This window comes from Lagenorhynchus albirostris, chromosome 6 (assembly GCF_949774975.1).
Source record: "Lagenorhynchus albirostris chromosome 6, mLagAlb1.1, whole genome shotgun sequence".
NCBI classification, from domain to species: Eukaryota; Metazoa; Chordata; class Mammalia; order Artiodactyla; family Delphinidae; genus Lagenorhynchus; species Lagenorhynchus albirostris.
The window spans coordinates 59,836,973-59,851,699 of record NC_083100.1 but is presented as its reverse complement, the minus strand read 5'-3'; the positions used below and the strand labels follow the sequence as shown (position 1 = coordinate 59,851,699).

The 14,727-nt window shown below is 42.2% G+C and overlaps 1 protein-coding gene across 2 annotated transcripts in view; it reads left to right on the top strand.

Moving 5' to 3' along the window:
• Window positions 1-11,162: 11,162 nt before the first annotated feature.
• The window catches only part of RAPGEF4 (Rap guanine nucleotide exchange factor 4), a 238,044-nt gene continuing 234,479 nt past the window's right edge, over window positions 11,163-14,727 (top strand). For both annotated transcript variants that reach the window (XM_060152641.1, XM_060152639.1), the window contains exon 1: window positions 11,163-11,465. In XM_060152641.1, the coding sequence (XP_060008624.1) occupies window positions 11,416-11,465 (50 nt within the window). In that variant the 5' untranslated portion in view covers window positions 11,163-11,415. The remainder of the gene's footprint in view (window positions 11,466-14,727) is intronic.

The window sequence follows — 14,727 nt, the reverse complement described above, 5'->3', positions numbered from 1 at the left end:
TTAGGATACCGGCAGGTTATCGGGACAGAGGCGCAGAAAGATAGAAACCCAGTTTGTCCAACTGATGCAGGAGCTCCGTTATTGGAACAGGGCACAGGATCGGAGTGGGCAAAGCAGAAATGCAGATGCGATTCTTAGTTTCTGGCTTTGGTCGCTTGCATTTCTCCTGAGTAAGGGGGTCAGAATGGACCCAGCCTGGAATGGATTTGATCCTCTAGGTGAGGGTCAAGTGGGCCCCAGTGTTGGGATTAGAGGGTTGGAGGGGGAGCAGTGCCAAATGTGTGGTATTTTCCTGGTGATTTGGAATTATTAGGTATTCAATCTGTGAATTGGCTGATTGAGAAAAGAACCTGTATGGATTAAAGTAATAATTAATCAGTTTTCCTACTGAACCTTAGAAAGAGGTTCTTAAATTTCATATAAGTTAGGAAGTAGATGGGAGGTAATTAGATTGGCTAGTTTCTAGTCTCAACTCTTCTACCTGTTAGCCACACTTCACAAATGACTGAATATCTTTGAGCCTGATTTTCCTCAACCTATAACATAACAATAATCCCAGTGTTGCAGGATTGCTTTAATACTACCACCAGGAAGAATATCTTTATTAAGCATTTCTCTTGAGTCAGGCATGGTGCAAAGCACTTAAATACATTATCTCCTTTAACTGTTGTGAAGAATTAATGAGACATCACAGTCAAGACACCTGGCCCAGTGCATGGCCTATAGTACTCCACTCACACACGTGGAGATCCACGTGAATACCGAGGCACGGGAGGATAAGTACTACTAAGGGTGACTGGGTAATTACGTTTTTAGAAGGTAGGAGGAGTGATCAAGTGGACTCACAGATGAGAGAGAGCTCGATCCGATTGCAGGAAGAAACCAGGTATCATATCAGTAATGTGTCATAGGTAATTCTTTGTTTTGAGAGCCCATCACTGCTAGTTATGTAGTAGAATTGGCCTTGGAGACCCAGGATGCTTTACTAATACAAGGAAGTCTTCCCAGGTGTCACCCAAGGGATATTGCACTTAGGATGTGTCTGATGCAAAGCCGTCAGTGATAAGCTGGTCTCTGTTGCTATTGTAGGATCTCTCTGGGATTACTGGTTAGGCCCAGTACCTCCCCAGAGGTCTCAGTTTAACTTGGGACTCAGGGCCACGTTTAGCTAACCCAGTCTCCTGTTTGCCCGGAAGCTAACCTGGAGACAAGGATTTGGCTGTAAGTGCTTTTTATGAGGAAACCCCAGGAAGTGTCGTAAGGGAGTGGGAAGTTGACAGGAGGAATGAGGAATGCCTATAAAAATGTGTAGGTAAGGAGTTCAGCTATGGGCACCTGGGCTCACTCCTTCCGGGGGACCCTCTAAGAACCTGGGTAGGGTAGGAAGCCGGCGTATTTATCTTGCTCCTCTCATGCCTCTTTGGAAGATACACCTTACAGGCATTAATTGCCCAGCACGCTGCCCTCAAGTGGAGCAATGCAGATGAAAGGGGAAGCCGAGCGTATATGTGGGAACTGTCCAGAAACCTACAGTTGCCTGCGAGGGTGGGAGAAAGGGGTGGGGGAATCTGACAGGGCTCCAGCAGCATCTGCTAAACCCACCTTCATACTTGAAGACACTCAGATTTTTAGATCGTCATTTCATATTTGAAAGTCCCCCCCAAATAAATTACCATCTTAATGTAAAATGGGCCATTCCTTCACTGTTGATGTTTCATAGTCCTTGCCGATTGCTTTCTTCAGTCTTCCTCACTGTAAATATTTCCTTTCAGGTAACCTTTCTGAACATTAATCTGCAATTGAGCAGAAAATAAATGTCTGAATAGTCCCTGTCTAGTACGTATTGAGACATGAGCAGATCTCTAGAGGATGTGTGAGTTTAAAGGAATAGTAGTGTTCCCTTCAGAAATGGGCACTTGCAGCTGCAGGCAAAGGCATGCATTTAAGCATCTCCGCAGGGTTTCAGGCTTGGAACTCTGACCTGCAGGGGTCTGGCGAGCTGGGAGTGTGCACTAAAATAAGAGTGCGTCGGCGACTCTGACTCACATTCCTGGGGCTCACGTTTATCCTGCCTTTCAGCTTATTGATACATACTGAGCAACCATGTTGGTTCTGCCACCTGAGAGAACATTTGAATGTCAATGTCTTTATTTGGTAATTATTTTCTACGCACATTGCAAGTCCCCACCTGGAATTCAAATGCAAACAAGGCCTCGCCCCTAGGGACCATAAAGGGAGTGATTCATCTTCAGGGTGAAGATGTTCTTCTTAGGACTTTCTTCTTCCCTGTGCCCAATTATCCCAGTTGCCCAATCCACACTTCCCAAATCCATTCAGATTTCTAAGTAAATTTGTCCTAAAAATACCGAGTCTGCTGAAAGTCAAGTTCGAAGTTGCAAGTAACGCTTCTTTCAGGTGAGGTTTTATAGTCCTACTTTCAAGACCATGTCTTGTATTTGTGATTCCCTGTCCTTACATTTGAGAGGATGGGGTCTGAAGGAGGAGAAGACAGGTCGGATCCCACACTCAGCTCTGGTGGGAGAGCGTGGGATACTGGGAGTGAGCCCAGGTGCTGGACGGAACGACGGGGGCTGGTGCCCCTCTGCACAGAGGTCCTGACGCACGGAGCTACACTGAGCAGGGCACTTGGCAGCACTAACGTGACTAAATGTTGTTACGTGTGAGCAGGCAGGTGTCATGTTAGACTCTCTAGGGGAAATCCAAGAATAATTTCAGTCTTTTGTCATCATTACAAGAGCTGCTCACCAGCAAGAAGATGGGCTCATGCGACTGACTTTCACAGGCTGTGTCTTTGTATACCTTTTGGTGACACATGGTGACAGGTGTCGGGGATAGGAGATGAGAGATGGAGAAGACAACTAATTCCGTAAAAGTCTACAGCAAGCTCACGAAAAACAGATCTGCATAGTTCTTGTGCATTATACTTTGTAGCTAATCGTAGATAATTGAGCTACATGGATAGTGGCAGTAGTAATACGTATGGTTCGTCCCTGTCAGGTTTTAAAATAGAAATTTACGCTGGAAAGTATAAATTAGGCTAAGAGAATTCTTTCTGAAGGGTCCAGATGATTGAAAAAAAAAATGAAGTAGGCTAGTGGATCTTTAAGCGAACCCGTCGTCTAAAGAATTTGTGAAAGTCTGTCATTTATCATAATCCATCTTGTGTTTTTACTAGAACCTGAAAATTACTCAGAAGTATCTGACGTGCCGGGTATTGATATTTCAGCCCTGGGGATATTTTTCTGACTGAGTTTGTTACCAGCTGCCTTTCTGGAAAATTTATTAACAGGCCATTTTTATGTTTCCCCCTGATCTTTCATTCTCTTCTGAGATATTATTGATTTTATTTTCCTGAACACAATTTTAAATGGTAATATCTGTGCAGAAGCAACTTGCTATGGTTCAGGGAACTGGATTCTTATGGGCATTTGTCTTAGTAATGTGATTACAAAGTCACTAACTTGATCTTAATAACATTTGCCTATTATCGTGTATTAGGTGCATGAAAGGAAAACTGTACTTTCTAACTCAGGATTACCCTTGTGTATCTCCCTTAGTTGATAGTACCTTTTGCAAAATTAACGTCCAGGTGATCTTGAGTGACTGCATTACTTGCAACTAGTTAGGATTAAATCCAAGTATCGTCGCCCATGTTGCATGCAGAAAGGAAATTACTTTTTTAGTACACCTTACACTTTTAAATCATTGATTCAGGACATTTTATCAGCCACACAGCACTTCACTGGGTGCTGCGTTTACTCTATTGTGGCTGAGGGGGGCAGCGTGATACAAGAAGCTGGGAATCTGTAGTCGGATAGTCACAATTGGAACCTGGCTGCGTTACTTACTATCTGTGTGAACTCGGGCCTCGTGAATCCACTGTTCTGACCCTCAGTTTCCTCATCTCTTTAAGACAGACTGACATAACCGTATCCCCGTTCCGGTTTCTTATTTAAATATTGTTAACTGTACTCTCTCACTAAAAAAGCTGAGTTCATCTTCAAACGATTTCCCCCGTTTTCTTAGAGCGAGTAGTCTTATAAAAAGATAACCATGTCCGCAGAAAGACGTGCACAAGATTGCTAGCAGCCTTATTCATAATATCCCCAAACCAGAAACAACCCAAATGTCCACGAATAGGAGAATGGATAAGCACATTGGGGCATACCCTTGCGATGGAAAACTATTCGTCAGCGAAAGGAAAAAACTACTGATCCACGCAACAACATGGATGAATCTTACAGACGTGATGTTAAGCAAAAGAAGCCAGACACCAAAGAGGGCATATTGTCTGATTCCTTTTACGTGAAGTCCTAAAACTGGCAAAATTCCTTTACGGTGATAGAAATCAGAGCATCAGTTGCCTCTGACTGGAAAGGAGCATGAGGGAACTTTCAGGGGTGATGGAAATGTTGTCTTGCCTTGGGTGGTGATTACACGGTGTATATATTTGTCAAAACTTGTTGAACTGTGCAAGTGAATTGAGTGTTATGTTGTATAGAAATGAGTTGACCCTTGAACAGGACGGGTTTGGACTGTGCGGGTTCACTCATGGCGGAGTTTTTTCCATAGTAAATACTACGGTACGACATGATCTGTGGCTGGTTGAATCTGCTGATGTGTAGGAACCACGATATACTCAGCTTTTCTGCTGTGTGTGTGCAGGGCTGGGGGTTGGCACCCCTAACTCCCCTGCTGTTCAAGGGTCAACTATATACTTCAAAGAAAAGACAACTCATCCACTGGCAAAATGTTTGCTTTTCTAATGACCAGTTTTTTGGATTCTCAGGATGCAGTGACCATCTGCACTCTGGGGATTGGGACAGCCTTTGGAGAGTCCATTCTGGACAACACTCCCCGCCATGCGACAATTGTTACGAGGGAAAGCAGTGAACTTCTCCGCATCGAGCAGAAGGACTTCAAGGCACTATGGGAGGTGAGCCCCAAGGCTGCTTTGTCAATTAACGTGGTTGCAGAAAAGAAAGAGAGCTGCCACATGGATAATGGCATTAGAGTCAAGCCTTAATGTGCTCTGTTCTGAGCCGGTGGATGGAATTTAATTTTCAAAACTTGTTTTTGAAATGAGTGAATGAAAAAGCCATTTTGACACAAGACGTCTTTCCTTTTTTTTTTTAAATGTAGTGCTTGCTCAATTTTCTGTGGTTTGACATACATTATAATTATTTCTTGAATGACCATAGAGTGTTTTATGTATAGAGTGTTTTTATGTATTTCCCCCCTCCTATTCCACAGATGTGTTCTTAACCAGGGAACAAAATACTTTGACATTTTCTTTGGCATTTTCAAAATCATCATTGACATGTTCCCTGGGAAAGTGGAATGGATGGGGTTAACATCTGCTTCATTTAAATGCTTTAAAGAATGATGTGCCCTGTAATAAGGTATGGGAAATGAGGGACGGAAAGATGGCTGGTTACTTGCCAACTTCAAAATGCACGGATAGCACAGCCGTGGATGGAGGCAGCGGGTCCTGGCGGCTTGTGCATTTCCCGCTGCTTACCAGCGCCCTTTAGGGTACCACGCTCATTTACAAGAAGGACGGGGAAGAAATCATCTTACACGCAGTCATGGTAAATGGAGTGCTTAGAAAGGCCCTTGTGTCCTTTACGCTCATTCCTTTTCAGTTCTTCAAGCTTCTGATTTTTACCTGTGGCTGTTCCGTATCTTTGTCCTTGGCTCAGTACGTCCAAGCGTTAACCCATCGAGCTGGCAGGCTTCGCCACTTGTCCCAGTGTGGCTGAGATTTTAAACCTGATCTAAAAAGAATTTTGTGTAATCAGATAGTTTCCTCCAGAGCCAAACAAATGACAGATGCGTTAAGGGAGCAAACCTGTAGGGGAGTGAGTGATGCTTTGCCTTGAAAGTCCTGCAAAGCCTTGGAAGGCCTTGGTGGTAAAACCTGTTACTTTTATTCTTGGCAGTAGTGAATAAATTGCAGGGTTACTTGTTGGAAATGTTCCTCTTAGAAAATATTAAAGAGCTCCAACTGCTCTGTAAAGTTCAGAGACAAAAGCGAGTTTTAGGAAGGTAGAGCTAAAGTAGGTTTGCATGAGGTGTGTGCGGAGAGGTTTTCTGTCAATTAAAAGGGACCAAACTTGAGGCAAATAAGCCGCTTTTTGGATCTTTCATTTGAAAGGTGAGCTGAAAACTCTTTTCCAAAAAGAAAATTCGGAAGACTGGGTTAAGAACAAAAATGACTCCAAATGTGATGTATGTCATCATGACTGCTTTTGTCTGTGATGACTTATTCAAGTTGCTGGCAGAGGATGGTTTGTGGCAATATTTAAAAATTTATTTTAATTAGGAGGCCTCAGTGCTGTGAAGAAAGTTCCTGAGAAGTTACCTGTGAACATTTTAAAAAATTTATTTTAAAAAATTTCGGGACTTCCCTGGCTGTCCAGTGGTTAAGACTCTGTGCTTCCACTGCAGGGGGCATGGGTTCGATCCCTGGTCAGGGAACTAAGATCCCGCATGCCGTGTGGCATGGCCAAAAAAACAATTTACTTAAGAAATTTTCAGACGTTCAGAAAATCAAAAAGGATAATACAATGAACGACTTATACACTCTCACCTAGTTCAGCAGTTGTTAACATATAGCCATATTTGCTTCATCTGATTTTGCTGAACCACTTTAATGTAAATGACAGGCATCACGACATTTCATCCTATATATTAGCATATTTCTCCAAAAAATCAGAATATCCTGCTACATACCCATAATACCATTATTTCACCTACAAAACTAAAGATAATATACTAATGTCATCTATATCCAGTCCACAGTTCAAATTTCCCCATAAATATCCAGAAATAAATACATTTATTCCGTAAGTATTTTTATATCTGTTTTATTCCAAACCAGACTCAAATAAAGAACCATGTGTTAACATTTGATTGTTATGTCTAAGTCAGTCTCTCCCCCCCCCCCACCCGCCGGCCTCTCTCTCTGTCTCTCTTTCTCTATGACACTGACTTGTTAAAAAGGCCAGGTCAGTTTCTCCCAAATTCAAGGTTTGTCTGATCATTTTCTCGTGGTATCTTTTTTTGTACCCCTACCCCAGGGTTTCCTGTAAACGGAAGTTAGAGCTAAATGTTTGATTAGGTCAAGCCAAACACTTTTGGCAAGAAGTCAAAGGTGATACTGAGTACGTTAGGTTGCTCTTAATGTCTGGATGCCTCACTGTAAGTGATGCATTGGTTTGATTTGTTTGATCCCTTGGTTGGATTGTATCTGAGTTATATTTTAGGGCTATTTTTCACAGAGGTTTCCCTTAGAGGAAAATTATTAAATGGGGCTATTGATGTTGAAGGTGGTCCTTGGCATCCCAAACCTTGCCATATGATTTTGTAGCTCCGTGGGTCCAACCCCTCATCTGTAACCTCAGAGCATGATTCTGGTCTTCCCTGTCAGTGACTTAAGTGAGCTGAAAAGGATGGAGAGAGTTTTTAGACTGACCTCTTATTTTACAGGTTGGGGTTTGGAACCTCATAGTGAGCAAGAGATTAGTAAGATATTTCATTTTTATTTACCTGTTCATGCAAGCAAGCACAGAGTACAAATAAGATGCTCCGTGAACGTTTTAACTGGCTAAAGTGAGAATGCAGGGAACTCCGTTATCTAGCAACCTGTGTGAGTCAGAACTTTATTAATGGGCACACCTGTGCATATACAGTACGTGATGAGCCTAAGAAATGGTGGAATTCTAAGTTACCTTTCGAGCAAAGAAGATTGACTTATGTTTATTCCACTGTTCATTTATTCAGCAAATACTTAGTGAGAATCTCCTGTGTGTCAGGTCTGGCTATAACAGTGAAGAAGATTGACAGGGTGCCTGCTCTCTGGGCCAGGGCTTCTGTTCTACTTGGAGGAGAGAGAAACTAGACTAGCAAGTCAATAATATTATTTCAGAGTATAATATATCATTATCATTAAGTAAATTCTATTTCTATTCTTTGAATATAGGTGATCCATTGATGGCATATGTAACACTAATCTGTTAGCAAAATATTGGATAACCAGGACACCTATTTCTTGATTATGTCAGATAACAGAGTCTATAATTCAGCCATTCATCACACTGGTACGTAATATCTGTAAGCAACATTAAAACCCAAGCTCGTGCTGTCAGCTGAAATTTAACTTAGATCTGGTAGCCAGATATCAAAAGGGAAGGATGACGTAGCTTCAGGATTCAGGGAGAAGCCTCACTGAACCATGAAATGGCAGAAAGAAGGCAGCAGAAAGCTAGGCTGGGTCCTGCCTCTCCCATCAGCACGGTAAGGAGCTCGCTGTTAGGCCATAGTTCCCACACGGTAGAAATAAGATCATCTGAATCATGGGTCTAAATTTGCATGTTCATCTCATTTGCTTGCTTACTTCTGAGGAATGTCCTGGTGGGCCCATGGTGTGGCAAGCACTCTCAGATTGAGGTTTCCCTCCTTATCTATGCCTTTGATGTCACTTAAAGTGGTTGACAAGGACCAGGAATCTGAGTTCCTTCTAACCAGGGAAATGATGGTGTGTGATCACTAACAGGTAGCACAGTCTACAAGTAGCTCTTTAATAGGCTGAGCGAATAGGCTATTTTAAATCTTACACCTGAGACTTTAATGGCAACAGAGAGCTAGGTAACCCTGCTTCCTTTCCTGACCAAAGGCAAGTTTCCTCAGCTCTCCGCAGATACACACCCAGAGAACTACACCTGAGATTTTGAAATCCTATTCAATTTCATCCCCAGTCCTCTTGCTTTATGTTGTCTCTTATGTTGTAAGTCAAATTGGTAGCACCCAGAGTATTTTTTAAAATTATTGTCATAAATGTGACCAGAGGCATTATTTCAGTCGTCTATATAAATATATCAAAAATAAATAAATATTCCCCAAGATGTAACTGAGGAAGCAGCTTGATGCTTTTCTTTGTACTCTGTATCTTTCCTAATGAAAACTTTCTCTCCTCTTTCCTTTCCATGTTTCAGTTGCCAATTTATGATCATATTTGAGGGAGCTGGGATCTCCATCTCAAAGTCAGGTCATATTTTCTTAGCTTAAGTGAATTACAGTAAATTTATTCAGAGTTGGTCAATAATGCTTCCCTCTTTTCATGCCTCTTTGATATTAGAACTTAATAAAGAATATTAACTAGGGTATAAAACGTCTCACTTTTCAGTAGCATCTCAGGAGGCAGAGTGAGTGAGAAAGGAGAAAGTTATTGAATTTCATTCAGAAAAATTGAATTTAAAAGTCTTGGAGTACCATTTTTAGTTCTTGAGAATTGTAATTTAAACTCTTTGACCCTAGTGGCATTGCATACCCTCAGTAAGGAAGTTAAATGGCAAAGTAGTTAAGTGTGGGCTTGGGAGTTTTAAGCTGTGATAATCTTGGATCAAGTGTTAATGAGTATCTACGGTTGCTGGTGGCTCTTGGAATAAATAAATACTGATTTACTGTCCAATTCCATGAATTTCTTCTCAGCAAATACAGTCTAATGTTTCCAGTGGTTAGAACAACGACAAGGAGTGTTCTTTGTTTGCTCCCTGACTTTCTGTCTAACATCGTGGATGAAGATGCTTTTAGGTTTGCAGCATGTCTTGTCATCTTTACATGGAATATGCCAAGTACATGGCCTTGTATGAGGAGATGAGTCCAGTGTGTTCAGAGAAGTAGATTGGAAAGTCACTCTCCACCAAACTCATAAAAGACACCACTGAGAGGTCCTTGCACTAGTGATCTACTACCTGTGTTCCAATTGCATGAACGTCATTCTGGCCAAAAACTTTCCTTCACTGTGGGCTATGTTTGAGCATGTGCAAAATAATACACACTTGTGAATGAATTATTTGAAATTTAAAGACAACAATGAAACTAGAGTCTTTAGAAATAAAAGCAATTATTTTAAATTTGTAGTCTGACCCATGCCACAATAAAAGTGGTTTCTTAGCTGTAATAGTTACCCAGAAGCTCTTGTGATTTTATTCTAACCAGGACATACAATATCGCAGAGAACCGTTGCTCGGATGTAATGATTGATCCCATAGAGTTTATTCCCCAAACGTGTCTGTGGCCTCAATAAATATTGTTGACTGAAAAATTTTTTTATGCTTTCTGGGATATAAACTGGTAAGAATAAGAAATATGTGCATGTTTCTGCCTTAGGAAAAGGATACAATTTGTAAACAAGAATATTTCTAAGAGTAGTGAATATTGTCAAAGAAATAGTTTTACATCTGTCTCTGTTCCCTAATTTTCGGTGTTTTATTTCTCGATTCTACCAGATACATTGGCAGTTGTTGGACTGAAAAGCTTTGTAGCTATTTCTGTTTACTGCCTCTTTTGGACTATGCAGGGAGAAAAAGCCCTTTTCCATTAATAATCTTTCAAGCCACTATGAGAATAGGAATTATTGAAATTACAGCAGCTTGGTCTTTGCTGATGCACTTTAAAAACCATATTGGAGTAATATACCTCTCAGAGGCATCTGCGCCTGCTTGAATAGATTGGATGTTCCTCTCTGTCTTGGGCTGTCAGAAAAATTAAAGCCCAGTGCTTAAAACATAGTATCTTCGAACATAAAAATCTCAGAAGCCCTTCGGGTGGGTTTTAATACTTTATTTAGCATGCAAACAGTTTCAGGTTGTTTCACTTTTGCATGAATGCTAGGCTTTCAAGGTAGACCGGTATTTCAAGTAAATGTTTAGTGGCCCTGGGTATTGAGGTTGGACTGCATGACCCATCCTCAGATGGGCAGCCCCTGGCCTGCCTGTTAATGTTACAGGGACCCACCCCCTCATCTGAGGCTTAACTGGAACCTAAAAGCCAAGGGACCTGCTTTCTCCCAAGTCAGAGGCCTGTACTTAACTTTTGGCGACTTCGGAGCTTGTACCGTAGGGTTACTTCCCAGGCCAGAAATTTGCATCAAAGGGCTAAGAAAAATACATCCAAAAATAAACATGAAAGCCAAGACTTCATGCCAGGAACTCCAGCCACACACATCCTGTTGGCTGGTTCTCTTGCCTCTCTCCTCACTGTTCTGCTTCTTTTAAACCGAGCCGGAAGCCTGCTCCGGTGACTCGGACCTCACGTCTGCCCCAGGGTCTCACTCCTCTGTCCTCAAGCTTTTCCATGGGATGCTGAAACGATTCAAATCCAGAAAGGAAGGGAGTGAAGTTACTAGGAGATAAGTAAAGTTAAAAATAATATATGTATATATAGGAAGTCTTTTCCTATCGCCTTTGACGGCCTGAGCTTTCCTGAAGAACCACCAGCCCCGGTTTTCTGTCTGGACTGAGATCCTCTTAACAGTAATAGATACTAACAGGATATAATCAGCGATGAAGGTGCATTTTGCTGTCCAAATAAAGCACAGTTCTTCATTGGATGTCTGAGAACGCTGAGAAAAAGAAAAAGAAGGACGTATGCCCTACCAGGTCAGAATGGGTCTTTTTCTATTCTTTAGTGGGGAGATATTATATGTCACCGTTGGCAGTTTAGTTCTAGGAATTATACTCTAAAACATCTCTGGCTTTTGTAAGTATGTTCCACCAGAGCTAAATATGTACCACGGCACTGACATAATTTGATTTCATCTTTATTTATGGGGTGGGGGGGGAAGGGGTGGCTCATCTTTTTCTGATTGTGAAGGATTTGTTTGTTTAGCCTGATGATCTTAAATGTTTCTAGGAGATAAAGATATTTGTTTATAAGTAGGCAGAGTTACATTTATCACATTAATATTAAATGTATGTATTTATCTGGTGAATGGCATTTATTAAAAATGAATTTGGGGCAAGGAAACAGATTGAGAGTGATGGTATTTCACCCTCTGGATGCCCTGGTAGGCACCTTGCCTGCAGCTCTCAGACTCTATGAAGTCCTTAGTGTTTATGGCAATTCTGTTACATTATTGATGACTTGAAGTCCGGCCAGCTCCAAAAGCTGTGATCTCACTCTTTCTCAGAAGGTGATCGGGGGGGTCTGAACAGATCAAGGCTTGGCTGGCAGGTGCCAGGAATGCCCAGATGTTGCGGGTGGGCTTGCTGGCAAGGTGCTGTTGTTGCTTCTGAGCTGGTATTCCTTTGGGTGTTCATTTCGGGAGTGTGCAGTGGTCCCTCACACCTTTTAGGAGTCGCTGTTGGTGGAGGTTTTGAAATCCTTCTCCTGGTTGTGCATTTACCTGCACGCTGTTGACACCTCCCCCCGACCCTCTCCCCGCACTCTAATCTCGCAGTGGCCCTCTTCACTGTCTCAGCTCACCTGCTAGGCTGCATGCCTGCTAAAGCGCTGTTCGACTCAATGTTAATCGATCCCACTTTGAAAATTTCATCTCTAGAAGCTTCTGTCGTATTCGACAAACATAGTTGGCTCCCACCACGGGGAGGTGCACAAGGCACCGCATCTGTCTTCCTGGTTTACGATCTAGTGGAGAAAACAGACAAGCATAAACACAAATCACCCTGATATCAGACAAACTGAAAAGTCCCATAAGATAAGACACAGGGTGCTGAAGGACATATGGCGGAGGGCAGGGAGAGATTCATTTCCACCCAGGCTATCATTTCATCCGAAGACAAAGAGATCTGGTGAATTCTTGTGTGGCTAACAAGGCTGTTTTTCAGCCTCCCACAAGGATTGGGGTCAGTTAACCAAATTACAGTGTTTGAGACAGGCTTGTCGCAAGGGACTGACCACACAGAAGAGGCAGGGCTTCCTCACTTGTGCTGTGCTGCCTGCTGCTTTCTCCTCCTGTCCTGCACCCCTGGGCAGGCTTGGTTAGGGGTCTGCCTGCCCTCTGAGGGTGTCATGTGTTGTATTTCCAAATGCCTGGCTTTGTGTTTTGTTTATTGTTCAGTCATCATCTGGAGAAATCTGTTCTGAGGTTTAACGGGTGCCCAGGGCAAAGGCAGTTCTAGTTGGGAAAACTTTTAAGAATTTGAGACTTTCAGAAGGAACACGTGGTATGCGCTGGGGATATCGTTAAGCTCTTTATGTGTCAGGAGCCCTCTGGTCATGGGACTTTCCTCCTCTCATCAGGCCAAATTCCACTCCTGTGTAGTCTACAGGCCACTGCAGAGAGGTTAGGGCACAGTCACTGGGGCAGGGTGTCTGACACCGAGGAAGGAGCAGCAGGAAATCCTGTCCCAAAGTCGGCAGCTCCGAATTCCTGCAGTCTTGCCCTGGGGTTGATCTCACTGACCTCAATGTTTTGAGCTGTCTAACTCAAACCAATAAATGCAAGACAGACCTTCTGAAGGCTATTGATGTGGTCGAGTGTTCTGGCCTGAAATTCTGATCTATTCCTGGTTTAACCCAACTTTGCTGAATGCCCTTTTGGAAAGCTCTCCAGCTTCCTAGGCCACCTGTCTGTAAAATAAATGTACCTTTACTGAAATCCTGCCTTGCTGACAGCAGTGGTTCAAGTTAATGTTGAATGTTAGGTGCCTTATGAGCTGAAAACTTTAGTGCCTCGTCCTTGCCTTTCGGTTTGCAACTTCAAGAAACCAGAGCCACAAATTATGTGAATGAAAAGGATAAAGTATAGGCAAAAGTTCATATTGTATCAAAATACATTATTTGAAAGGCAAGAAAAACGTTTTTTTATCTTTCATTTATAATTGTAATTCCTAAAACTAGTTCCACGTTAGAATGACCTGGGGAGTTATTAGAAAATTCCCGTGCGGGGGCCCTCTCCAGACCAGTGAAACCAGAGTCTCTCGAAGGTGGGGCCTGGGCATCATAGCTTCTTAAAGCTCCCCAGATGAGCCTGCCGAGAACCCCTGTCCTCCAGTTCCAGGCTCTGGTATCCACTCTGCCGCTCTGCACTGGCTGCTTCTGCATGTACCTGGTTGGCATCTTCGCCCAGTGCTAAGGCTCTACAATGGAATAATATGTTGGTTCCTTCCTAGTCTTTGTAAAATTTTCCGAGTGTAATTATTCCTTCCCTCATACAGACATTCTGCTTCCAAACTGGGGTTTCTGCCAGATGTAAGTGATAATGGCCATCAGTACTTCAGAGACAAGAGTGAGGGGCATTGATTTGAAGCTTTGTGATTAGAGGTGACCTCTGTGGTCTGCTTATTAAAAGTGTGAGAATAAGGTGCAAAATCACCCCCAAATTCCAGTCCTACAAGCACGCATTCTCTTAGTTGTGAGAACAGTGGTGTCATTATACATCACGTAATTCCTGGAAAATTCCACTGTGCCCTTGTGAGAGATAAGAGTGAAAAAGGCAAGTAATATCTTACTGTTATTATGAAGAGAGTTTTGAACTCATGGACTCGCTGAGAATGTCTAGATCTACCTCATCCCTGGACTATACTTTGAGAATCACTTCTTTAAGATAAATTCCCAGAAAAAGTTTTCCCATGAAAACTTTTATGGCTCTTGATAAATATGACCAAATTTATTTTCGGTGACTTTTATCCTGCCATCCAGAGTATTTGAGCATGCCTGTTACATCCAGCCTTGGTTAGCATGACCATTTTATATACATTTATATATATGTGTGTGTATATATACTTATATATGTTTATATGTTTATTTTCTATCATTGTTATCATGTTTGTTTGATTACTGCTGGGATGGTAGGGATTTTCTTAAGTATTTCTTTTTTTTTAACATCTTTATTGGAGTATAATTGCTTTACAATGGTGTGTTAGTTTCTGCTTTATAACAAAGTGAATCAGTTATACA